The 26237-nt window shown below is 31.9% G+C and overlaps 1 protein-coding gene across 3 annotated transcripts in view; it reads left to right on the top strand.

The window, feature by feature from the left end:
* GRIK2 (glutamate ionotropic receptor kainate type subunit 2) overlaps nucleotides 1-26237 on the top strand; it is a 616372-nt gene that overhangs the window by 578179 nt on the left and 11956 nt on the right. For all 3 annotated transcript variants that reach the window (XM_020287070.2, XM_076003095.1, XM_076003096.1), the window contains 2 exons: nucleotides 5073-5298; nucleotides 24411-24661. In XM_020287070.2, coding sequence (XP_020142659.2) covers nucleotides 5073-5298; nucleotides 24411-24661 — 477 coding nt within the window. The remainder of the gene's footprint in view (nucleotides 1-5072; nucleotides 5299-24410; nucleotides 24662-26237) is intronic.

Here is a 26237-nt window from a genome sequence, read left to right as displayed (position 1 = left end):
AGACGGGGTCTCGCTCTTGCTCAGGCTGGTTTTGAACTCCTGACCTTGAGCAATCCGCCCGCCTCGGCCTCCCAAGAGCTAGGATTACAGGCGTGAGCCACAGTGCCCGGCCTGTTCACTCTTTTTATGTCTCATTTGCAGACTGGACCTTCTACAGCAGCTGTTGAAATTCAAAATTCCACAAGCCTTGATCCGAGGACTCATCTTCTCTTCCTCTACTCTTTTTCTCATCCCTTCATTTTATTATCTGTATCCAATAAGATATCAGAAATGAACTTCAGGCTTACATATCTTCAGGCTTACATATTCTTCTATCTACTTCCCTGGATCTACTTCCCTGGATCTTCACATGACAGATCCACTTGGAAGCTCCTCATGCACCTCCAACTCACTATGTGTAATCTTTCTGCGCACATATTCTTTAAGTTTTTTTTTTCTCTCTTTCTCTTAGTGATACTCAAGCTTAAACTAGAAACCAATAACTCACTCAACCTAAACCTGTTCTTTACTTTTTATATTTCAATAATAACCTAATATTATCCATATATATACAAGTATGTATGCACATATATCTTGAATTTCTAGATGTCTCTTCATCTTCAACACTATCTCCCTTTAGGAACTGTTTCTTACCTAGATGGATGCTATGTGCTTCCAAACAGTCTTCCTATGATGATCCATGCTCCACATAGCAGTAGTCTTAGTGAACCTGATTTCATCCCCAATCTGCGTCATACCTGCTTTGGCTTCTCGCTGCTCCTATGATGAAGAGAGGAAATGTGTTCAATATTCAATGTGCCATGTTTGCCAGAGTTCTTGGTATTTTTTAAGAAAAATAACACATAAGCATTTGTTAGTAGTATACTCTCTTTTTAAAAAAAAATAAGAACTACAAAAATAAGTTACTATTTTATATTCATATGGTATCTTATTTGATCTTCCCAATAACCCTGTGAGTTTGGCAAGGATACATACATTCTACTATGTAAACAGAAATTCAAAGACATTAACTGGCCTTCATAAAAATGTATATTTTAATATAAAACTATTGATAATTATGTCTGACTCAGCCCTACATTATTCTGAAATTATCTGTATATGCCTTAAGTGAAGGTAATAGTTAATTATGAGTGGTCAGATTTACAGAGAAAACAGCATCCTAAACTTCATATTACATTTAGTCTGGGAGTTTGTTTCAAATATTTTTTTCAAATATTTTATTAGCCATTAATAAATTTGAGGCTTTCAGAAAAATTCATGCTATGCATATTTTTGTTTTTAAACCTGTGATTCACTATATCACCTTCATTACTAAAATAATAATAATAAATAATAATAGAAATAATAAAATTGTTAAGAAATGTTAACGATTAGCCCTCCTTTTCAAATCTCTGTTAGGTAAGTTTGCCAACCAAAAATAATCAAAAGGATCAGACTCTATTAATAATTTTAAGAGAGTTTATTCTAGCACAAATTGTGAGGGCAGCCATCATGGAAGCAGAGCTACACTGAAGAATGGTGATCAGTGTTCTCAGTATGGGGGAAAATGAGGATCATATACAGAGGTAAAATGGAGGTGCTCAACAGAATTACAACATTTTCAATACAAAGGCTAACATGTAGATATTATATTTGGCAACTATTAGTTATACTCTAAAGATTTTTTTAAAAGATTCTATCATAAAGAGAGAACAGTCACAGGATTTCTATCTTCATATCATTTAGACTAGGTTTGAATAAAGAATAGGAAATCTGATTAATGTATAACATCTCAACACAAAGGTCACAAAGCAACCGTCATGCACGAGAGAATAAAACAGTCAGGTTTGGGGAGTCAGCTTTCACAGCTTAACTTTTCCCTTTGGCATAATAAATTCTGAAGTGCCTGAGTTTTTATTTGGTTTTATAAGTTGAATGGCTTAATAGGTCTCGATTTTAGAAATTTTCCTTGATTCCTATTACATTTCTGGGGAAGATCAATGTGGATCATACAAATATGATTAACCTCTATACAACAGAGATTAAATGAGAGAAAGGCTAGTGGTACCTATTTCATGTAAAACTTACAACATGTGGGGTAATAAAAGTCAAAAAAAGGCCATACTTAAAATTCTGTCCCTACTTAAAATTATGTCCCCTTTTTGCTTTCTGAACCTATATGTAAAATTGTAGAGTAACCAAGCAATTATTAACACTCCTCCCCCCTAAAAAAACCCTACAAAGGTAGTGATGGCTTTTAGTTATATCTCCAATATCCTTTCCTCACAGAATTGTCTTTTACTGCCAGAATTGAGGGATGTTGAGAAGTAACTGCATTAAATAGAAAATTATGGTAAATGAACAACAGCAGTAAAACAAGTGAACAAGCCATAGAGAAAGAGTGTTAGAGATATGACCTTCTGGTACCCAGTGCCTGATGTGTGACAAACAGATAATCATATTTTTTATATTTTTGGGTTTTTATATTTATTATGTGAATCAAAACAATTTGGTTGTATTTTCTATCTAAACATATTTTGCAACTGCAAGAATAATAGAAATGCTTATATCTTCTCCAGACAGGACAGAACATGAATGAAGTTGTACTACAATAATAGACAATAGATTCCTGGCAATAAGCAGTTAACAAATGAGAGATACTCAAAATAACAATGGAAGGTAGAATTTTAAAGGAGAATATATTTTTAAAAATCCTTATTATGCCAGTGAAAGGTTAGTATTGTAGATCCTATATTTTAAAAGTAAAGCAATACATTTCAGATTAATTTTAAACTATCTATATCTGTAAAGGATAAAGTAGCAATATTTTTAAAAGTTTGTTGTTTTCAATTGTACTAAAAAAGTTTGATATACGTTTACCATATGAAGTACAGCAAAATATTAACAATAGATGCATTCCTGTACTATTATAAAATATAATTATTTACTTTTAGTTATTTATGTTTTCTAAACGGTGTTTAAACTAGAAAGTACTACTTCTAATATTTAAAGAAGAAAAATATAATTATACTATTGAAATGATTAGTGACATTGTAACTATTATGTCTTCCCTTTCTTTGGGACAAAAAATGCTAGTCCTCAAGTTTTATTATAATTAACTTATCAAATGATGAGACATATCATGAAGTAGAAATAAAGTAACTAAAGCTATAAAATATATTGATTGCTAATGTTCTTATAACTAAAACAAAAAAAGAATTTAGGCAATTTTATGACCACTACAGACAAAAATAATAACTTACCTACATTTTTAACTATCTGCTTGATTCTGGCCTCATGAGAGTATACCCATGTTATGATATGGAACTATATCACTGTCCTTTAAAGACGTTCCCTTCAAGTTGTCAAATGAGTATGCAGTTTGATTCTACCAATTTTGTGTGGTATCATTTATAGACTTGTATTTTTCTACTATTAGTCATAAGTTCACTAAATCAAAAATGATGTCTTTTCCATTTTTTCACCTATAATTCCTTCAATCTACAAGTGAGCTCTTAGTTTTATTGTATTTTGTATTTTAGCCTCACTTTATCAAAATTATTAGGAGAAAAATTCTATACTGTGTAAAGAAAGTGAACTTGTTCTAGCGATCTTTATAATGTTACTGATTTGGACAGATAAATGAGACAAAGCAAGTTCTGATTATTGGTCTTAATGATCCTGATTAGAATTTCATCGTAACCTTAATTTTTTTTGCATGTGCCTTTTCTATTCCCAAGATTTCATTATTTTACTTGGAAAATAAAATGACATCTTCCCAAACGTGATGCTATCAATCTTATTTGAAAGAAAGATGCCTTAGCTGCTTTCTTTCAAATGTTGAGCCATTAGACTCTTAGCATGTTTTAGTGTTTCTCTGGAGAGTAAAGGTTTGCATTTCTACTCTTTCTTAGCTCTGATTCTATTCTTGTGCTTAAAAAACACTCATTATACCTTTCCATTTTTTTACAGTAAATATCATTGAAATAGGGCCCAGGTTTTTCTCAGTGTTATTGTTCACCTACAATAGCAGAAGTAGTGGTAATATCACATTGATGTCCTTTCATATGTATAAATAAAAACACACTTAATTTGTAAAAAAGATTGCCTATCTGTTTGAAAATAGTTTTGACTTTTTATAAGAGTGCAATCAGTATGATGAATATCCTTCTTGTGTTTATAGCTTCAGTATTATTTTCTGTATTTGTGTAAGAATTAAATGAAGATAAGTGTTTCACAGGTGAGCTTTCAATAAGCAGATGCTAACCTTTTTCATGTTTATGTTTTAACAGTGACTTCAGAACAAAACCCATTTTCTTTATATAGTAATGAAATCCTAGTAAAGCCCTATTGAGAATTTTCAGTTGGATATAAAACCTATTCGATTTTATTGGTCCAGGAATCTTTATTTGGTAGACCTGAATAATAGATTTTTGGCTGTCCTGAGGCAGGCTAAAAGAGGTTCTGTGGTGACAGATTGTTTCTCAGTGGAAATGTAGCCATCCTTATTTGTAACAAATTCCCCTCATCTCTTCAATTTATACCTTTGTGTATCCTTGGGGGTTAATGTGTTATCTGTGTCAACCAAGCTGGAGATAAACAAACAAACTCTTGCACACTTACAGTGTCAATTTGTGTCCAGTGTCTCTCTCTCCCAAATTTGATGTTATAGAAATGTTAAAAAATAAAATTGTATACATGAGATACTCATGCAAAATACAAACACAAAGTACTATACTTATTAATCTTGTTATTTTCTCTTTTATTGATTACTTTGTATGATTAATAGTTGCATTCTTGAACAGTAAGACGTTAATATATGTTAATTAAATAACTCTATACTATACCTGTAAATCTGAGGAATTTCTATGAGAAAGTTTTTATAGAGATTTTGATTTTTTGAGGGTATATATATATATATAATCCATATATATATATATATATATATATGTATATATCCCTATTATTAGTAACATAACTCTAAGGTGGTATGAATAAATTAAATATGGTCTATTGTGTCAAAATATTGTAGGACCACATGGAAACTAAGGAATACCTTTCTTATGACCCAAATATGTTTTATTTTCCCCCAGAAATCAAAAATATCCACGTATGACAAAATGTGGGCCTTTATGAGTAGCAGGAGGCAGTCAGTGCTGGTCAAAAGTAATGAAGAAGGAATTCAGCGAGTTCTCACCTCTGATTATGCTTTCCTAATGGAGTCAACCACCATCGAGTTTGTTACCCAGCGGAACTGTAACCTGACACAGATCGGCGGCCTCATAGACTCCAAAGGTTATGGCGTTGGCACTCCCATGGGTAGGTTATATGTCAGCCACTTGTTCTTTGTTCATTAATCTGAGTTACTGTGGGAAAGGGATATGTGCTTCCACATATGCCATTTGAAATTTTGTTTTTGCTGAATGCATCCTGCTGCCTTATGTTACTGTATAAATGCAAGCTAACTATTTGGACCCATGCTTCTAAGTAAATAAATAAAAAAAGAAAAAATAATATTAATATCTATCAAAATGATCAGTAGATATTTTTACCATATCAGTGTTGAAAAATCCACAACCTGCCCCTAAAGAACCTTTTCTTCTCAGTTTTACATTTAAAAAATGTTTTATGAATACAATAAGGTTTTTGTAACAATTTATTTTTAATTTGTGGCTTTTATGTATAGTATTTGACTTAGAGAGTTAACCAAAGGAGTGAGGCACAATTGATTCTGATGAATATTATTTTAATTGTTTTGTTTAGAGGAAGGTAAGAATAGCAGACTATTTATCTATGATATATCTAACATAATCTAACATTTAAAACCCAGGGTTTATTATCTTCAATATTCTCATTCTTCCATATGACAAAATTATTTTGAGCCAAAATAATGAAATGAAATAAAGCATAATAATTTCTGAAAAAACAATGAAAATTTTGATTATATATATGTGAAAACATGTATGAATATGTATATATTTGTGCCAAAAATCTATACAGACCATTACAGTATATGAGTACATGTGGTAGACAGAATAATGGTTCCCCAAAGCTGTCCATGTCCTAATCCCCAGAACCTGTGACTATGTTACCTTTCATAGCTAAAGGTACTTTGCAAATGTGATTAATGATTGTGTGATTGAGGAATTATCCTGTATTATCCTGTATTAACCTCGTGGTTTCAATGTAATCACAGGGCTATTATAATAGGGAGGCAGGAAGGTAGAGTCAATATTAAGATGTGAAAGTAGAAAAGAAGGGAGAGGGAAGGAGGGAGCAGGAAGGGGAGAGGGAGGGAGAAGAGAAAAGGGAGAGGGAAGAAGAAAGGGAGAATAATAACAGGAAGAGGAATAAATAATTGTTTATTATTAATAGGGATTGTAGTCAGATTTATCAATTTATCTTCACTTAATGTTATTAATTTTTTTTCCATATGGACACTTTCTCCCTTGTTTTATTTCTTTGTCTATTAGTAAAAACAGGAGAACCAAAATGCTAGGCTATTAAAGTCAGGTTTTAGTTGATTATTATAATATATGTGTATTTTATTACCTATATTCCCTGTCATTTGTTCTTCTATCCATAAATCTTATTTATTTTTAATTAATCATTTTTATTTTAATCTTTAAAAAACATATCTTTGAGATACTATATACTACATCTTTTTTCTTTCTTTCTTTCTTTCTTTCTTTCTTTCTTTCTTTCTTTCTTTCTCTCTCTCTCTCTCTCTCTCTCCTTTCTTTCTTTCTTTCTTTCTTTCTTTCTTTCTTTCTTTCTTTCTTTCTTTCTTTCTTTCTTTCTTTCTTTCTCTTTCTTTTTCTCCCTTCCCTTCCCTTCCCTTCCCTTCCCTTCCCTTCCCTCTTTTTTTTCTTTTCTTTTCTTTTCTTTTCTTTTCTTTTCTTTTCTTTTCTTTTCTTTTCTTTTCTTTTCTTTTCTTTTCTTTTCTTTTCTTTTCTTTTCTTTTCTTTTCTTTTCTTTTCTTTTCGACAGTGTCTCACTCTGTTGCCCGGGCTAGAGCACCATGGCATCAGCCTAGCTCACAGCAACCTCAAACTCCTGGGCTCAAGCAATCCTGCTGCCTCAGCCTCCCCACTAGCTGGGACTACAGTCATGTGCCACCATGCCTGGCTAATTTTTTCTATATATTTTTAGTTGGCCAATTAATTCCTTTCTATTTTTAGTAGAGACAGGCTCTCGCTCTTGCTCAGGCTGGTTTTGAACTCCTGACCTTGAGCCATCCACCTGCCTTGGCCTCCCAGAGTGTTAGGATTACAAGTGTGAGCCACCACGCCCAGCCTCTTTCTTTTCTTATTTCAAAATATTAAGGGGATACAAATGTTTTTATTACATGGATAGTTTTTGTGATGCTTGAGTCAGGGCTGTAAGTGTGCCCATCACCCATATAGTGTTCATTGTACCTGTTAGGTGGATTTTTGCCTCTTCCCTTGCCCCCTCCCCCTGCTTGATTTCCAATGACTTTTACTTCCCTCTATGCACATGTGTACTCGTTGGAGTTCCAATTTATAAGAGAATACATGTGGTATTTGTTTTTCCATTATTGAGTTACTTTACTTAGGATAATGGTTTTCAGTTCTATTCAAATTGCTGCAAAATGCATTAATTCATCCTTTTTATTGTTGAGTAATACTCCACAGTATACATATATCACATTTTGTTCATCCACTCATGAATTGATGAATTGATCAACCCACTTGGTTTGATTCCACATCTTTTCAATTGTGATTTGTGCTGCAATAAGCATTCAAGTGCAGGTGTCTTTTTGATAAAATGACTTATTTTCCTTTGGGTAAATACCCAGTGGTGGGATTGCTGGATTAAATGATAGGTCTACTTTTAGTTATTTAGAAATCTCCATACTGTTTTCCATAGAAGTTGTAATAATTTGTAGTTCCACCGATAGTGTACAAGCATTTGTTCCTTTCTCTCTGCATCCACTCCAGAATCTATTGTTTTTGGACTTTTTAATAAAAGCCACTTTAACAGGGGTGAGGTGATATCTCATTGTTTTAATTTGCTTTTCCCTGATGATTAGTGACATTGAGCATTTTTTTCATGTTTCTTGGCCATTTGTCTATCTTCTTTTGAAAAAATTCTGTTCATATCTTTTGCCCACTATTTAATGGGGTTGTTTGTTGCTTTCTTGCTGATTAGTTTGAGTTCTTTGTAGATTCTGAATATTAGCCCTTTATCAGATATATAGTTTGTGAATGTTTTCTCCCATTCTGTAAGTTGTCTGTTTATTCCATTGATTATTTCCTATTCATTTTGAAGAATTTCTTTCAAAGGAACTAATAGATATATAATATTAGAAAATTGAGCACAGATTCATAAAAATTTGATTTAATAATAAATTCCAGAATTTACAATAATATCCATGTCTTTGGTTCTTTGGGATAATTTCTGACACCTTTCAAATGTCTAAGAAGTCCAGGAATTTTGTACCATAACAACTTCACAAAGAATTTTAACATTAAATCCCATTATATTTGATAAATCATCTGAAATTAATTATGGTTCAAAATATCTTGGATTGGCTTTGAGAAACTTTTGAGACAATAATTTTTGTGATACTATATATTCCTGCACTTATATAGTAGATTCAAAATAAGCAATGATTTCACAGTCATTGTAAGAATGAAAAAACAAAACTTGAGTTCTTACTGCCCAAATGGCAAGTGTAACTGTGCCTAAGTGTATTGGGGGTCAGCGGTATAATGGGAATTCTCCAATTTAATTTTCCAGTATAATACAGTGTTTGTTAAAGGATAAAAGACAAATATATGCTAATTTGAAAGTCAATAAGTACTGGGTTGTTAAATATCAACAATAATTATTTAGAACTTAGACCAACAAAAGATATTTTTGAATGAAGAATATTTTATCTTTGACATGATAATTGATGCTATTTTGTTTTTAAATTCTCCACAGAAAATGTACCCCCTTTATTGCCTGCACCAGGAAAAGACCTGCCAAATCCTGGTCCTTGTTATGCCTGTATTATTTATACATTCAAAAGTTTGAGAACTAATTTTAATATATGACACATATATTAAAGTGATTAAGTTTTAACAGTTATAGTTTTGAGGAACATATTTTTTTCAAAAGGTTTTAAATTATACTTATATCCCCAGTAAGGCTTGGGTTTACTGCCCTGGTTGTGTGTTGATGGGATGCTCCTACCTTGGCATTCTTGGCTCCTAGGTCAGATATGGCTCTTTCCCTTAGTAAAAATTATATACTAAAACCAGAAACATCATGAGTTATTGCACCACTTACTTGGAATTTGTAATGCACAATATCTTTATTAATTTCTGAAAGACAGTCTTTTGATGACAAATTATATATTCTTAAGATAGAGACTAATAATATGTAAATATCATCAGGTTATCATCTACACACTGATATTCTGGACTTATTCTTGCCACTTACTGTGTTCTTGGACCAGTCACTTCAAATTTATGGCCTCTAGGTTCCTTTTTTAAACTAGTAAAATAAGAGGGTTGCTCTGAGTTCCATTTAAATGCCAAACTTATAGTAACTTGGCAAATGTGCTTGACATATTCCCAGAGTTTGGTCTAAATTGGGCTAGAAACTACATGGAGAAATATGGTTAGCTGATGTCTTAGAATATATTTTAAAAATCAGGCACACTTTTAATGTAGTTCTGAGAGGTGGAAGTAGTGATTTTTTAGGAATTCATTGTCCTAGAGTATCATTTAGGAAGACCTAAAGTAAACAAATATTTCAGTGTGTTTTTTTGTCTTAATATTTTAGTTTTTACTAAAATTGCATAAGATTTAAAGAGGATGTATGAGGACATTGGCCATGTCACAGATATTTGTTTTTTATTATGGAGAGTTACACAATAGTACTCATAATATCAAAATGTCTAAAGTAAACAATTTTGGCTTAAACCTAATATGTAATCTGAAACCTCGGTTGTTCCCCAAAATCTGCTATTTGTTTTTTTAAGTTAACAAAATTTGTGAAAAATTTTATCCAAATTTTGTTTTCTTAAAAAAAGGAGAAAGTTATCTCATGTCCATCCCTATCCATTTGTGGTTGAGCTTTGATAACTTTATGTTGTGTTTTTGACATTTCAATCATTGAATACATTAGGAAACTCCAATATCCTCTTAGAGAACATTCCAACTAATGTTAGGAAACTAGAGTCAGCAAAACTTGAGTTTTCAATTGTTTTCTTGCTTGTTTTGTGAATCCAATATATCAATGTACCAGGACCGTCTCTGTCATACTGTCTTGCTCTGAGGGAATGCTTAATAAAAATAAATCAATATAGTACATTATACAAATTTCAAAAACCCACTGGGATGTTTCAGATGTGAAAACCATTACAAAAAAGAAAGATAATAGTTGAATCAGTTCTAAGAAGCTTCTCTGTTATAGTTTTTTAGAGCCATACAATGAGCAATTTTGATTCCTCCTTATCACTGACACTGTTAAAAAGTGTTGACTTATTTTAATAATACAGTTGATTACATGGTAGGATGACTATAGCTAATAACAATGTATTGTATATTTCAAGATAGCTAGAAGAGATTTTTAATTTATTACCACAAAAATGATAAATGTTAAAAGTGATGGATCACTGATGTGATCATTATACAGTGTGTACATTTATTGAAACATCACTTTATGCCCCATAAATATTTATAATTATGTGTCAATTATAAATAATAAACCTGAAGCAATTTAGAATATTGATAGATTCATAAACAATATTTTAATTTAACTTTTTAAATTGTGGAAGATGCTAGGTAGAACATTTGGGATTTCTATGTCATCTAATTTTAAGCTTATCTTATAGATAAGATAGGACAATAAAATAAATTTAAACTATAAGTCTCAGGATGTAGATGTTTTTTCCCTTTTTAACTGTTCAACTCTCAGTTGATCAGATCAACACTTGGCCTTCTAGAGAATGCTGAATTATTATAGAAAATATTTATTGATGTTGGCAAGGGCACTTGATGAGAAATTTATAGAAGTTGATTTGGATTGTATTGCTTGGTGGAATCATTTTTTCTAGTGTGTAGATTAGGGTGGTGTAATTTGTAGTATATTAGTGCTTTCATTAAAATAAATTTTTTAAAATTTAGGCAACAGCTCGATAAATTTCAAACTTTCATGAGGAATTTCAGTATAAAATTATCGATACATATTACTAAAAATTCAAAAAGTTAAACTATTATTTTGACATGGAAAATTTTAACCCATTCCTCTCTATTTTTATATTCAAATATACTGAATTTAAATTTATTGAAAAGTCTCATTATTTTTAAATAAAGCATTAAATACCTTTAACATATATTTTGTTTTAAATCTAAATCTGAATGAAGCAGATTTTAACACAATAAGTTCAAAGGAATGAATATTCAAGTCTTTCACTTACAAGCATTTTGGTTTTTTGTTTCTTGTTTTCTTTTTCAGATTGTTTTCTTTTCTTTAACTTGACAATATTAAATTCTTACCTTTAGTGAATAAGATCTTATTCATTCAAAACAGAGCATAAGATCGAAATGGCTTTGAGACATAGTACATTATGAATTTTAACTTTTTAATATAACTTTATCAAAGAAGTGGGATGTATATCAAAGACATTCACACATCACTCCCTGAGATACTTTACTTCAGAGAAAAAGGTTCCAGGCAGTAATTTATGATTTGGTATTTTACACCTCTGGTAGGAATATGGCTTCATGAATTACTTATATTTATTTTGTCACTAATAAACACAGTGACACACAACTCCAGTACTTGAATGATATTCTGACTTTCTATAGACTTTTCAACCAGCATTATAATCTACATTTCTCAACTGCTTAATTATCATTTACCTTCTGTTATCATTGTCCAAGCATATTGAAGATTATTAGTAATACATTATGTTTACTTAGTTTTAAAATTTTATTTAATCATAAACAAAAAAAAAGGTTAATTTAGGTGTGTAAAATGTCATTTGAGGCTCTTGCTCTTTTCTTAGCAAGAACTAATGAAATAAATATATTCAAAACAGAGCAATATGAGCTCAGATTCTGAAAAATTTAGATCAGTTCCAGAAATTCCCTAGCATTTTGAATTTATATCTTCAGGAGCTATAATCCATAGTAAAAATTTCATATTTACTAATATTCTGTGTGTCATCAAATAGAGAAAATTCCTTTTCTTTGCTTTTATTGTTGCTCAAATTTTGAGATATTGTCATGGAAGCATATGTGGTGTGGTGAGGAGATTAAAACAGAAAATACCATGACTTCTTTGGAGTGGGAAATCAGAAATAAATTTTAAAAATTAGAAATATCCCCTTTTTTGGTAAAAAATCCATTCCTCTTCTTAGCCTGTCACACTTCCTTCTGTGTGATTCATCTAGGGTCTCACCATCCCCATTTATCACTCTTAGTGTGATGATTACTGCCTGAAGTGTGTTATGTGATCTCTGAATAACTCAGATATGAAATATTTAATTAGGGAAGCTCTGTTTATACAAAAAAATACCTTAGTGGAGCAATCAACAACAATGTGAAGGTAAATGCTAAATAAGTTTAAGCTAGTTTAGTTAAATCTGGGCTGACACCAAATCCTTTCATAGTTTTCCCCTTTGCAGCAATGTTAATTTAATGTTGCATTTATTGTACAGTAGATTTTTGAAGTTGTAGATGTTCTTAGTCATAGTAAGTTAACTGCACTTCCTATTTGATTCAAAATAGTTTTGTTTTTTTTTTTTAAAGCTCTGGGTGAGGTAAAAGCATAAAGCAAATCACAGCAGTTTCATTAAGGAATGTTAAAAATGTGTGAGCAGTTGCAGTCTTGTCTCTTAATTCACTATAGGTGAAAATCTATCCGAACAGAGAGCGTTTCTTCTTAATGGCGTTTTTGGCAGCATTGCCTATCTCCTGACTGCCCATACTAAAAGCTTCCTTGGTTTCTTATTTTCAAATGTTGAGTGCCTATTGCACTTTGAGGACTAGGCAGACTCAGCAGTTCATGAGCTGGTGGGAAAGCAGCAGTCCATAAAAAACATCCATTAGGGCCAGTTGGTGTTGTTTTGCTTTGCTTTAATTTGGTAGAAATATTATAAAATGACTGAAGAGTCTCATTAAAACTATTTCTATTTTTAGCAATGAGCTAGTGGCACTTTTCTTTCATTTGTCAGTTCTCTCTCTCATGACTTTAATAACATATGTGATGTATGTGGCAGCTGAGAAGGGAATAGAGGGAATTGTGCTCGTCTGTGTATATTGTTGATAGAATTTTCTGTAATCTCAGCTGTTCCCATTTTACTTACAGGATTAAATCAATAGTAAATTCTAAGCAGTGTATAATTATTTTGCAGCCAGTGAGCAATTATTTTTGTGGACAAAATCCAAAATAAATTAGTTATATGATATTTATAAAATTACTGAAATATGTGCTAAACATGAAGAATGTAAAGATGAAGTAGATATATTTACAATGCCCTTTAATATTAAGATTAAATTTGAAGATAATTTTACCACACACAGTTATATGCATTTTTATTTCTATCATATTTTTAATTTAATTATATTATATTCTTATTTAATAATTGAATGTAATGTTACCTTTATGAGCTAATGTTTTAAAACAATTTTACATAATGAACACCAAATAGCAATAGTACTGGTAATAATTTCCAAGCAACTTTTGTCTCATTATTATGTCATTACCCATAATCAATCTAAAGTAAACAATGTAACAATGTGTTGTATTATTGACTTTTTATTGTAGAAGTACCACTTTGACATCTGAACAATATGAAATTTATTTTATTCACTTCTATTTTCTAGTACAAAATCCGTGAGATTCTCTGTGTGTGTGTGTGTTTTTTTTTTAATTTCTTATTATTTGATGAAGTAAGAGATGTAGAATTGGTACCAGAGAAGGCATGGTGTTTGTTTGAGGCAGATGCCAGTGTTTATAGAAATAGAAATCAGTATGAGAAGCATGATTTTTCCCTGTTTTGCTCACCATCCTTTTCTAAAATTCACAATTCATCATATAATAAGCACTGTAATATTCATCATTATAGATGCATAAAATTGCTGGCCTTCAGTTTTTAAGCTTTACTGAAATAAATGAATGCATTTGTCTTCATTAGTTTAACATAATGCACAAAAATTGATGCAAATTATTCATCTTTCTGCAGGTCAACCCTTACATTAAAATGCATTCTATTTTTTTCTTTGCTTAAGCAGCACAATTTTAATGTTAGCAAAGTGATTTTGCAAGGCTAAATCTAGATGTAATAATTTGCAGAAACTGAATTAAAAAGTCAAGAAAGTCAAATTACACCTGTAGGAGCTATACATTCCTGGCATATTTGTTAAAGTCTAGATTAAAGTCTAGTCATGTCATCACTAAAAACAGATGAGCATCTCAGTAAGCTATGCCTGCTCCCCAGACATCCTCAATAATCTCTGCATGCTAGAATCTAGAAAACTTCAAGAGTGAATTTGATGAATTATGTGCATTGTGAACAGCGTCATTAACATCATAAATGGTGGCCAAATTGTACCCAAATTATGCAGAAATGGGTAATTATTTTAAAAATATAGTTAGTTCTGATATATTTTGTATACAAAGTTTAGATAATTTAATTCATTTAGTGTTTTGTGTTGATTACTCCAAAACCATTGATTCAAATACATTTTAGATTAGTTAGCTATAGATTAATTATACCAGATAATCATACTTGAGTTAGCAGAGCTGGGTAAGATCAATGAATCCCTCTTATTATTAGAGAAAAAGTAGCCAAAGCACAGGGCTAAAATATTTAAGTACTGAAAGCCAAAGACAAATGCCATGCATTTGCTGGCCCCCAGGTGACAGGCATATACTTAGGGTGCTGCACAGAGTATGTGGCTTTCAGAGAACATTGGTGAGCAAATCCGTTACACTGGTATGTCATAGACGTACTAGATGAAATTACTTAGCCTCTTTGAGACTCAGTATTCTCATCTATAAATAGGTGTAAGCATGTTTACATAATTGGATTATGATAAAGATTGAGAATATTATATGTGTAGTATTTGGATCAGAACATATGTACCATAAAGAATTTTAAAGGAGTGTTTTGAAGAAATACACTGTAATGATTGACAGAATGTATTAGTCTTTAAGTTATTCTTAACTTTCTAAAATTGTCTATTCTCTGTATATTCAGAAATAATGAATGTACTGTAGATAGAACAAGGTGTTAATATGGTTTTTAATTGTTTTTAAAATTTTTAATTGGTTAACAATTAAAAATCTTTTCCTAATAGAATCTAACTAGGGTTTTACCATCAGCCAATCAGTATATTACAGTTAGGTAACCATCATTTTGTGAAAAGAGATTTATATCTACTTTACAAAGTTGAAGCAATTCCTATTGTAGGGCATTATCTAAACAAGTAAAATGATTTTCCTTCTCCAAACATGTCTTAGGTGTTTAGGAAACAGAACCCAAGATGTATTAAGAGAATCATCTCTAAAGATATATATATATATATATATACACACACACACACACACACACACATTTCCTTTGCATTTGGTTAATCTATAATATTCTTCAACCCTTATAAAATAATGAACATAAAACTATAAATATTATAGGAAAGATATGGGAAAATAAAATTAACACAAAATAGAGAAACTATAATACCATAAACAAATGATCTGTTATATAGTGTAGGGACTCAGAGAGGTGGAGTTCAGTGAAAACTAAAGCAGTCAGGCAAAATTGGAAATGAGATTGAGCTCTACCTTAAAGGATAGGTATTTCACTCTCTTGAAAACAATTATTCTCTCTCTTAATTTTGGGGTTTTTAATGATTAATTAGGATGATAATTTTATTTAAAATGATCCAACTTTTATAATTCATTCATAAAGATTTGACATTAGGCCGGGCGCGGTGGCTCACGCCTGTAATCCTAGCTCTCTGGGAGGCCGAGGCGGGCGGATTGCTCGAGGTCGGGAGTTCAAAACCAGCCTGAGCAAGAGCGAGACCCCGTCTCTACTATAAATAGAAAGAAACTAATTGGCCAACTAATATATATAGGAAAAATTAGCCGGGCATGGTGGCGCATGCCTGTAGTCCCAGCTACTTGGGAGGCTGAGACAGAAGGATCGCTTGAGCCCAGGAGTCTGAGGTTGCTGTGAGCTAGACTGACGCCACGGCACTCACTCTAGCCTAGGCAACAAAGTGAGACTCTGTTTCAAAAAAAAAAAAAAAAAAAGATTTGACATTAGATTTGGAACAAAAATATCATGGTTAGGAAATTATTCCCAACATATTTATTTTTATCACTATTCAAATGATTACTGTGCAGATGCCAAAATCATAAGGAAGGCAGGGTTTATAGGATAAAATTATTTCTATTTTTATACTTGGCATCAGTTTTATTATTTAATGCAAAAAATTTATGACAACAAATCTACTTCACCAATCACTTTTAACTAATATGTATGAAATATGTCAGAACCGGCTGGGCGCAGTGGCTCACACCTATAATCCTAGCACTCTGGGAGGCTGAGGCGGGCGGATTGCTCAAGGTCAGGAGTTTGAAACCAGCCTGAGCAAAAGCGAGACCTGTCTTTACTATAAATAGAAAGAAATTAATTGGCCAACTAATATATATATAGAAAAAATTAGCTGGGCATGGTGGTGCATGCCTGTAGTCCCAGCTACTCAGGAGGCTGAGGCAGCAGGATTGTTTGAGCCCAGGAGTTTGAGGTTGCTGTGAGCTAGGCTGATGCCATGGCACTCACTCTAGCCTGAGGAACAAAGCAAGACTCTGTCTCAAAAAAAAAAAAAAAAAAAAAAAGAAAGAAATATGTCAGAACCAGTGAAAATAGTTGGCTGTTTCATTATAGGCTGATAACATTTACCCTTCATTGTCTTTTTCACAAGTCAGAAAATATTCCAGCAAATGAATAAAAGGCAATAATCTAAAACATATATTCTAATTCAAATTTTTCATTTATACCTTTAATGTGTCTCATATAAGATCTCCCTTTGTGATCTTACATACCTAAATATTCTCCTGAGTATTTACAAATACTCAGTATTTGTAAATTCCTTCAATAGAATGTATTCATATTTTTAAAAAATTATTATAAATTAAAAATTTTAAATCATATATACTTACATAGTATAGAATGATGTTATAATTTATGAATACAATGTGGAATAATTATATCAAGTTAATTAGCATATTCATCACTTCAAATACTTGTCATTTTTTGTGGTGAGAACATTTGAAATTCACTCAGCAATTTTGAAATGTACAATACACTATTATTAACTATACTCACCATAAGGTGCAATAGGTGTCAAAAAAATGTATTCTTCCAATCTGAGATTTTTACACTTTAACTATGATCTCCCCATTTTTCTCCCTCTCAGCCTTTTAACCATCATTCTACTCTCTGTATCTATAAGTTCAAGTTTCTGCACAGCTAAGTATACAATCATAGCAATAGACAATATAGCAAATAGACAACCTACAGAATAGGAGAGAAAATTGCAAGCTACACATCCAATAAAGGGCTAATAACCAGAATTAACAACAAACTCAAGCAAATAAGCAAGAAAAAGCAAACAACCTTTTTAAAGAGTGGACAAATGACATGAACAGAAGCTTCTCAAAAAAAGAAAGACAAATGGCCAATAAATATTTGAAAAAATGCTCAACGTCACTAATCATGAGGGAAATGCAAATTTAGACCACAGTGAGATATCACCTTACTCCTGTTATAGTGGCTTTTATTAAAACGTCCAGAAACAGTAGATGCTGGAGTAGATGCAGAGAGAAAGAAACAAATGCTTGTACACTGTTGGTGGGACTGCAAATTATTACAACTCTATGAAAAACATGGAGATTATGGAGATTCCTCAAAGAACTAAAAGTAGAACTACTATTCATTCCAGCAATCCCACTATTGGGTATTTACCCAAAGGAAAAAAGAGACTTTTCATTAAAAAGATATCTGTATTTGAATATTTATTGCAGCACAATTCACAATTTCAAAAATATGGAATCAATCCAAGTGTCCATCAGTTCATGAGTAGATTAATAAAATGTGATATACGTATACCATGGAGTACAACTCAGTCATAAAAAGATGAATTAATACTTTTTGCAGTAATCTAGATGGTAATGAAGACTATTCTCTTAAGTGTCTGAAGAATGGGAAAACAAACACCATATGTACTTACTATTTTTTTTTTTTTTGAGACAGAGTCTCACTCTGTTGCCCAGACTAGAGTGAGTGCCGTGGCCTCAGCCTTGCTCACAGCAACCTCAAACTCTTGGGCTCAGATGATCCTCCTGCCTCAGCCTCCCAAGTAGCTGGGACTACAGGCATGTGCCACCATGCCCGGCTAATTTTTTCTATATATGTTAGTTGGCCAATTAATTTCTTTCTATTGATAGTAGAGACGGGGTCTTGCTCTTGCTCAGGCTGGTTTCGAACTCCTGACCTCGAGCAATCTGCCCGCCTCTGCCTCCCAGAGTGCTAGGATTACAGGCGTGAGCCACCGCGCCCGGCCTGTACTTACTATTAAATTGCAACTAACCAGTGAGCACACAATGCATACAGAGGGAAATAAAATTCAGTAGAAATCAACCAGAGGGAAGCAGAAGGAAAGGAGTGGCAAAAACCTACCTAATAGGTACTATGAACACTATATGGGTTACAGGTACACCTTTAGCTGGGACTCAAGTAGTACAAACGTGAGGCATGTAACCTAAATCATTTGTACCACGGTAATATTTTGAAATTTAAAAAAGATTTCAAATCAATTAAGATCAAACTGTAAGCATAAATGACACATTTTTAGTTAATTATTATACTTTATTTATGCACACATTAATTCAATAAACATTGTGTGCTTTTTTCATGCCAGGTAATATATAAACAAAACAGATACTACAGATGAAATAATCACAATAATTATTTTTTAATTATAAAATGGTAAGAAAAGAAAACAGGTATTATGACATTTTGTAACAGTATTATTGACTAAATAAAACATCAAACTGAAATATAGGAATACAACTTTTAATCTAAAATTTAAATATAAAATTTTTCTTAGTACTTCTTAAATATGGGAGAGAAAGTGTCCTAAAAGATTACAAAACTCACCTATGACTGACAAATATTCTAAGAAAATGTGGTGTGGGTCCAACCTAACCCTTTTAGAAGATTTCATCATGGAAAGAATGGCAAAAAGAGTTAGATCTCTAAAAGCATAAAACATTTTTTATGCCTTTTGGGCACCTAGTACTCATCTCAGTGTAGAAAATAGGGAGCCATTTCATAAAATTTACATTGCCAGGGGAACTATTACCTACGTATAAAAGTTGGTGATTCCAACTTCAGTCCATTTCATTTTAACTTATTTCACGTGGTCAATACTAGAAGTCGGAAATAATTTTGTTTATGAACTCCATTCGTTCTATTAAATTTAATAAGAACTTGAGAAGATGTCCAATATTGAAATTCTAATGTGATATATTTTATCTATATTATAATTGATCATTTTTTGAAATCATAATTTCATTCAAAAAACATTTGCTGAACGCTTACTGTACATTAAGCACTATGCTAACGCTGAATGAAATAGGTGAAGAATGGATTGTTGCTTACCTACCACTGACAGGGAGTCTAGTCTTAAGTCAACATTTAAAAACATTCAAATTTTTAGGTATATGGCTTAGAAACAATTATCAGGCTACACTTTTTCAAAGAAGAGGAATAATTAAGGTATTATAAATTTATTTGAGGCAAGTCCTTGGAATTTTATATGTTTAAAGATAATAGTATAATCATATACCCATAAGAATTGTAACTTAGTATTCTTCAGGCAATGCACACCATCTTGGAGTAATGACAAGCTAGGAGAAACGTAATACTACTAGTATTCTACTTCAAAAATCTTCTCAGACCTACAGGAAGCAACTAATACCAGGCCGATACTTAATACTAGGTCATACATAGCACATCATATAATGATGATATCTGAATAACTAAGAAATATAACATAAAGGAAACTCATGTCCTTTGTGAAGTGGCCAGAGAGAATTTGTTATTATGAACAATAGCAATACCCAGTAAGCTCCTTAGACTTTTGTTTTCAAAAATAGCTTTCATTAATTTTGGCATGCAAATATATTTAAATAATTTTTATAATTCTTGTCCCCTCAAAGTATCTTGCAAAAAGACTGGAAAGCTAGTTGTGGAGATGAGTTTCACTTGAAGTATGATGTGACTTCTTATGAGATGGAGTTTCATGAGTCATTTGGAGCAGTAGATGACAAAGAGTCTACTAAAAATGCAGCTTGATCTATGGTTTCATAATGTGTAAGTTATGAAGAGGTGCATTTGTAGTTTCTATATGTTCATCCATACACTGTCACTGTATGTCACTTGAAACGGCCTCTATACCTTCTTTGAGCTCTTTGAAAATTCATTTAGAGCTTCAGGTCTTATCCATCTGACATATCAAGAAGTTTCACTACATATTAATATTAATAACAAACATATGCGCTACTTTTTTATTTCTTCCTTCCTCCCTCTCTCTCTCTTATTTCTTCTTATGCAAGCTAGAACTTTTTTACTTGGTAAATGAAATCTTTTGACAACTTGTAAAAGATCATTTAAAAAATAATAGTTCCTTACTGTCAATATGAATAATATGTTTAAATAACCAAAGAAAGTCCCACTGAGAACAGGAATATAAAAAGAAACAAAGATCAGAAATTGCACAGTTAAGATCAAAAAGCCAAATTCGGCTTTAAGAAATATTTGTCTTATCTTAAATGTTTCTCTTGCCTCCCTCCCCCCTCAAGTCAGAGCTTTAGAAGTGACCATCCCCCAGACGGTGCACATCTCACTCATTATGTATGTATATACCTGTCCCCTCTCACCCCTCCCACCTGCCTAGATATCCATTTAATTTTTTTTGTAGAGACAGGTCTTGCTATGTTGTCCAGTCTGGTCTCCAGCTCCTGGCCTTAAGTGATCTTCTCAATTTGACCTCCCAAAGCTCTGGAATTACAGGTGTGAGCCACTGCTCCTGGCCAATTTTTCCATATATTAAATGTAGAGAATTTTAGACAAAATATTACATGTGATGTCATAAAAACAAAATATATGGTCACCTCATGTTGAAATTTTCACAGGGTTTTAATAAAACTGAAACCAAAGGCATTTGTCTACTTTGGATGTTGTAGTTTTCCAAATATTTTTGTCTACTTTGCTTCATTTATTTATGGTTATTTGTCTGCCCACATAAGCATTTAAAGATTACCTTTTAATTGTTTATATGTTATAATAAACACATTTATAATTTTCTCAGTTGTTTTCTAATCAAACTTAGAGACTTCTTAAAAATACACTTCTTTTTGGAAGGCAACCTTACAGTGCGAATTCTCAGCTTCTCACAGTTGATATTCAATGCCACCAGTTCTTTGCTTGCCAGCATATGGATTAAAGCTGGAGTTGGCCTCTATTTACCTAATTAATGATGATTCACTTCATTAGAGCTAAGTGCATGGCTGTTCATGTCATAAGGAAGATGAAATATACTTTTGTTTTTTATCTCATTGTGTCCTTGATATTTTTCAACTGGATAAAATTTCAGTCCACATTTTATTTCAACTAGCATCTGTGTAGAAATGCTTCTTAAGGAGCATCAAGTTATGTATCAAAGAAGTCATAATTCATTGTTGAACTATTGCTCCTTTTAAAAATACTTGAAGTAAATCAAAGACAGAATGGCAAAGTAAACACATCAATGACTTACTGCCATTGATTATATTTCCTATACTATTTCATCATATTAAAACCTCAAAATGAAGTATATTAACTTTGTAGGTTTGATTCAAACAAAATATGAATTGTACATTATAATGTTCAAGAAAACAAATGTACTGAGGTTTAGTAGCAATGGGAAAAATTTATATTCACAATCAATGCTGGAAAGAGGAAGCTCAGGTGGCAAGAAATCAAGAGGTGTCCATAATTTACTCAAAAGTAGGTTTCTGTTGTTTGTGCCTTGTTTTGTTCTTGAGAATGTAATGGAGACAATTGTGTTCGAAGATAATAGAATAAACATCCCAGTGCAGTTCAGTGAGAATGGTGATTTGGCAATCAAATAATATTCTTTCAATAGTGCTCAGAATGAGAAATGAACTGGCATAAAATACTGGATTAAGAATTTTCTACATTTGAAAGAAACTTTCTAGGTGACCACCCTTCAAAAATCTTGCTTATAATTATACTTCCATAAAAGAAATTACATCTTTATGTTAGCCAGGTGTGGCCATTTTCACAAGGACTATCTGCACAAGATTTATATCAGATACTATGTTTCTAGTTGAAAGACATATTTGTTAAACTACCATTCTGCTTAAAATGGAGTTTTTTCCCCTCTCAATTAAATATTTATTTTGCAGGGAAAATATATGGTAGATCAGAATTGTTATTCAGATTAAAAGTGATTCTGCAGGTGGTGCTAGGCTAGATGTAGTGAATTACTAAATACTGAATAGCCAAAAAGATGACCTTAGTTTATGGTGTTTTATTACATATAGAGATCCAGAGCACCAGGGTATTGCTCTTACATTATGATAAAAATGTAATGCCTTCAGTCAAATATTGAGTTCCTCAGAATATGCAGATATTTGTTGAGAACCTATTATGTGAAAAATGATTGAAAATTTAGGTGGGTGGATGCATAGATGGATAGACAGATAAGCAGATAGATAAATATCATCTATTTGAAAGAGCTTGTACTCTATTTAGGAAAATAGATCACATCTAGACATGTAAATAATATTAGGTGACTTAGGTTGGGCATCCAGTGAATGAGCATCCAGTGATCAAGTTAGAAAGTATTTAGTGTGAGCTGGGTTACTATATTGAGATCTGAAGTAGCTGAGGTGCAGAATTTACACCAAGCATTGGCATTAGAGTAGTAGCTAAAAGAGAGCACAGGGAAGAAACTAAGAAGTAGAAATTTCCCTAGTATACTTAGGAATTATTGCATAATGAAAATAAAATATTTGAGGTCTAATTATAGGCATAGATAATTCCCCTTTTTAGGAAAGCTGTGGAAAATGTATAGAAGCCATATACTTCTACAACTTCTGAAAACACAAAGGAGTATGTTAAAGATACCACTCTTCAGCTGGGTTAGGTAGATGTTCACTTTCCAACTTTTCCACAGGCTATTTATTTCCTATGATTCCCCTTGTCTTTCTACTTTTACCTTGCCTATGCTTGCTAAAAAAGGTGTATAGAGGCAGATATATTTAAAACAAAACAAAATAATGGGCAAAATTGAATAAAAGCTAAAATGTTTAGTATATTTCTCCAAGCAGAAAAACAGTATTAGTGAATTTGTACACCAAAATGGAATGCATAGTGTAACGTCTTAGGAAGAACATTAGACTTTAGAAGCAGGTTTTTTCTAGGTGGCAGAATGCAATAAGGCCATTCCTTTGAGACAGATTTTGAAAGTTGCACGCATTTCAATATTTTTCTCTGTTTCTGGGCAACGAATTAGCAAAGATATTACTTATCATGTAAAATCTAATGCAGATGAGTATCTATCCCTATCAGCATAAATACAAAATTTCATTTATATTGTTGCTGCCACCGACAAAAACATGTCCCTCCAACGCATAAAATGATAAAGAAATAACCAAAACAACTTACACTGTCAGACCATAGGGCCATCAATTTATAAATAATATAGGCACAATGATTTTTGAATTATCTAAGTCTATACAACTTGTGGTTTTTATTCACATCAAATAACAAATGCAGTGACTGTCTACCACCTGCAAAATATTAGGTACCATCAAATATAACTTATTAATCATGATTACCTTAAATTACTGCATTTATTCTTTGGAAACACCATTTTTTCACAACTTTTCTAAAAACGGAGATGTATGCTTTAACAATACTCTGGCTTCAGTATGGAATGATTCCTAGATATGAACTAAATATCTTGCACTCTATCCATTTCCTTTCATGGATTCCTGCTTATTGTTTTACTTATTTTTCAATAAGTAAAGCTGAATCTGCATTTTACAAGAGCTGAGCTGATTCTGCATTTTACAAGACTTTTTCATTTTTAAAAACAAAATTCATTTAATCCTTTAAAATCTATTAATAGAAAGGCTATCCACTTTATCTTGTTAAACTTCCATTCTTTGTTTTTTTCCAGTTGGTTTTCTCCTCTGAACATGAATATTGGCATCCGTTGGAGCATTTGGAAAAAATCTCTACTCTCCTCTCTCTCATCTTAGTAACCTTTCATTATGAAATTCTGGGTTCTGTGCAATAGTTAACGTACCTTCTTCTTTCTTAGGTTCTCCATATCGAGACAAAATCACCATAGCAATTCTTCAGCTGCAAGAGGAAGGCAAGCTGCATATGATGAAGGAGAAGTGGTGGAGGGGCAATGGTTGCCCAGAGGAGGAGAGCAAAGAGGCCAGTGCCCTAGGGGTTCAGAATATCGGTGGCATCTTCATTGTTCTGGCAGCCGGCTTAGTGCTCTCAGTTTTTGTGGCAGTGGGAGAGTTTTTATACAAATCCAAAAAAAACGCTCAATTGGAAAAGGTAAATGTCACTTTTTTACAATTTAAAACCATTTTTGTTATAATAAGACACAAATTAAAAGATTTTTGATCTTTCCAACTAAGGGTAATGCTTGGAACTGTGGCTGTTAATGGTCTTATATCCTTCATTATATTAAAAAATTGTACTTTGTGAAATATGTTACATTTCACAAAGACTCATAATCACATTTATGACTTTTAATTTAATTGTAATGTGTTTAATGTAGCCACCTTCAGGACAAATGGCTATTTCTGCTCTTATTGCACACTGGGAAAAGAAATACTTTTATGGTTTGAAGTTCCTTGCAGTTAGTTTCATGGAGGGATATAGTTAATGATGGAAACAAGAATTAGAAACTGGAATACGAAAGAAAAAACTACTTCCTTGCAAATGGAAAAGAGGGTTTTAAGATATACTACCAGTTAACAAAGTAAAGGAAAATTTTATTAGAATATCTTTAGTCCAACAAATTTCTAGTTGAAAAAAATCTCAGCTTGCATTGGAGAAATTGCAGTTAATTTTACACATTAATGAATGTGTAAAAATATCAGAGTTTCTTTTTCACCATTTAATATTATTTTTAATTAGTTCTTTATTTTCTTGTACCAGAGTCTTTATAAGATTATGTATAAATCTCAAAAATATTGAGACTATCACAATTTTTCTTTGGATTTCAATACATTTAGTCATTTTTATAAATGTTTTTTGTATTCTATCTTTGAAAAGTTTGTTGCCCCATTCAGATTCTACATTTCTACTGCAATAATTACCTCATTTCTATAAATATGAGGATAAGTGGAGAAAAATCCCACTTTCAGATGATACATAATACCTTTTGTATATAAATTTATAACTCTGGACATGAAATAACTAACATTTTAAAGTATTGTAATACTTTATTTAGTCTTTTGTATGTAAACATCTCTTGTTTTTAATAAAAATCATCATTTTTTAGACAATTTTAGCTTTTGTGGCAGAGTGATATTATATAATCTGTAACATTTAAAAGATTTATGAATTTTTATTGGTAAATACAAAAAGCAGAAACGTGACATTTTAAAAATAATACCATAGAAGAATACAAGGTAAACAAACTTTGCTAATTCTTTGAGATGCTTACCTTTAGAACTATTTTTGAAATAAAAATCTTCCTTTGTCTTTAACAATTTATGTCATGATTCCCTACCCTTTCCAGAATAAGAATTTTGGGTACAGCATTTCTACCTTGTTGCTTGACTATAGTATTTAACAAGTATAATAATGTTTTTATAAATGAATATTTTGATAACCCTACGCTGTCCATGACTATAATAACTAATTCAAAATTTTGAAAAACTCAATCACATGATTTACTTTTCGATAACATTTAGGATGGCTTTTCTACTGATTTGCCTAAATCAAATATTGGTTGCATTTGTGTGACTGATGATTATGTCTAAGTACACTTTCTATGTTATAATTCTTTTTACGTTGTCAAAATGAGTTTTGAAATTAAATCCAAAGGACTAACTGAAGAAGAAAATATGAAAGTATCAGTTACTATTTTAATTACAATTTGTCAATAAATGTGATATTT

This window comes from Microcebus murinus, chromosome 5 (assembly GCF_040939455.1).
Source record: "Microcebus murinus isolate Inina chromosome 5, M.murinus_Inina_mat1.0, whole genome shotgun sequence".
Taxonomy (NCBI): domain Eukaryota; kingdom Metazoa; phylum Chordata; class Mammalia; order Primates; family Cheirogaleidae; genus Microcebus; species Microcebus murinus.
The sequence above is the reverse complement of the archived record's forward strand: the minus strand, read 5'-3'. Positions and strand labels throughout refer to the sequence as shown.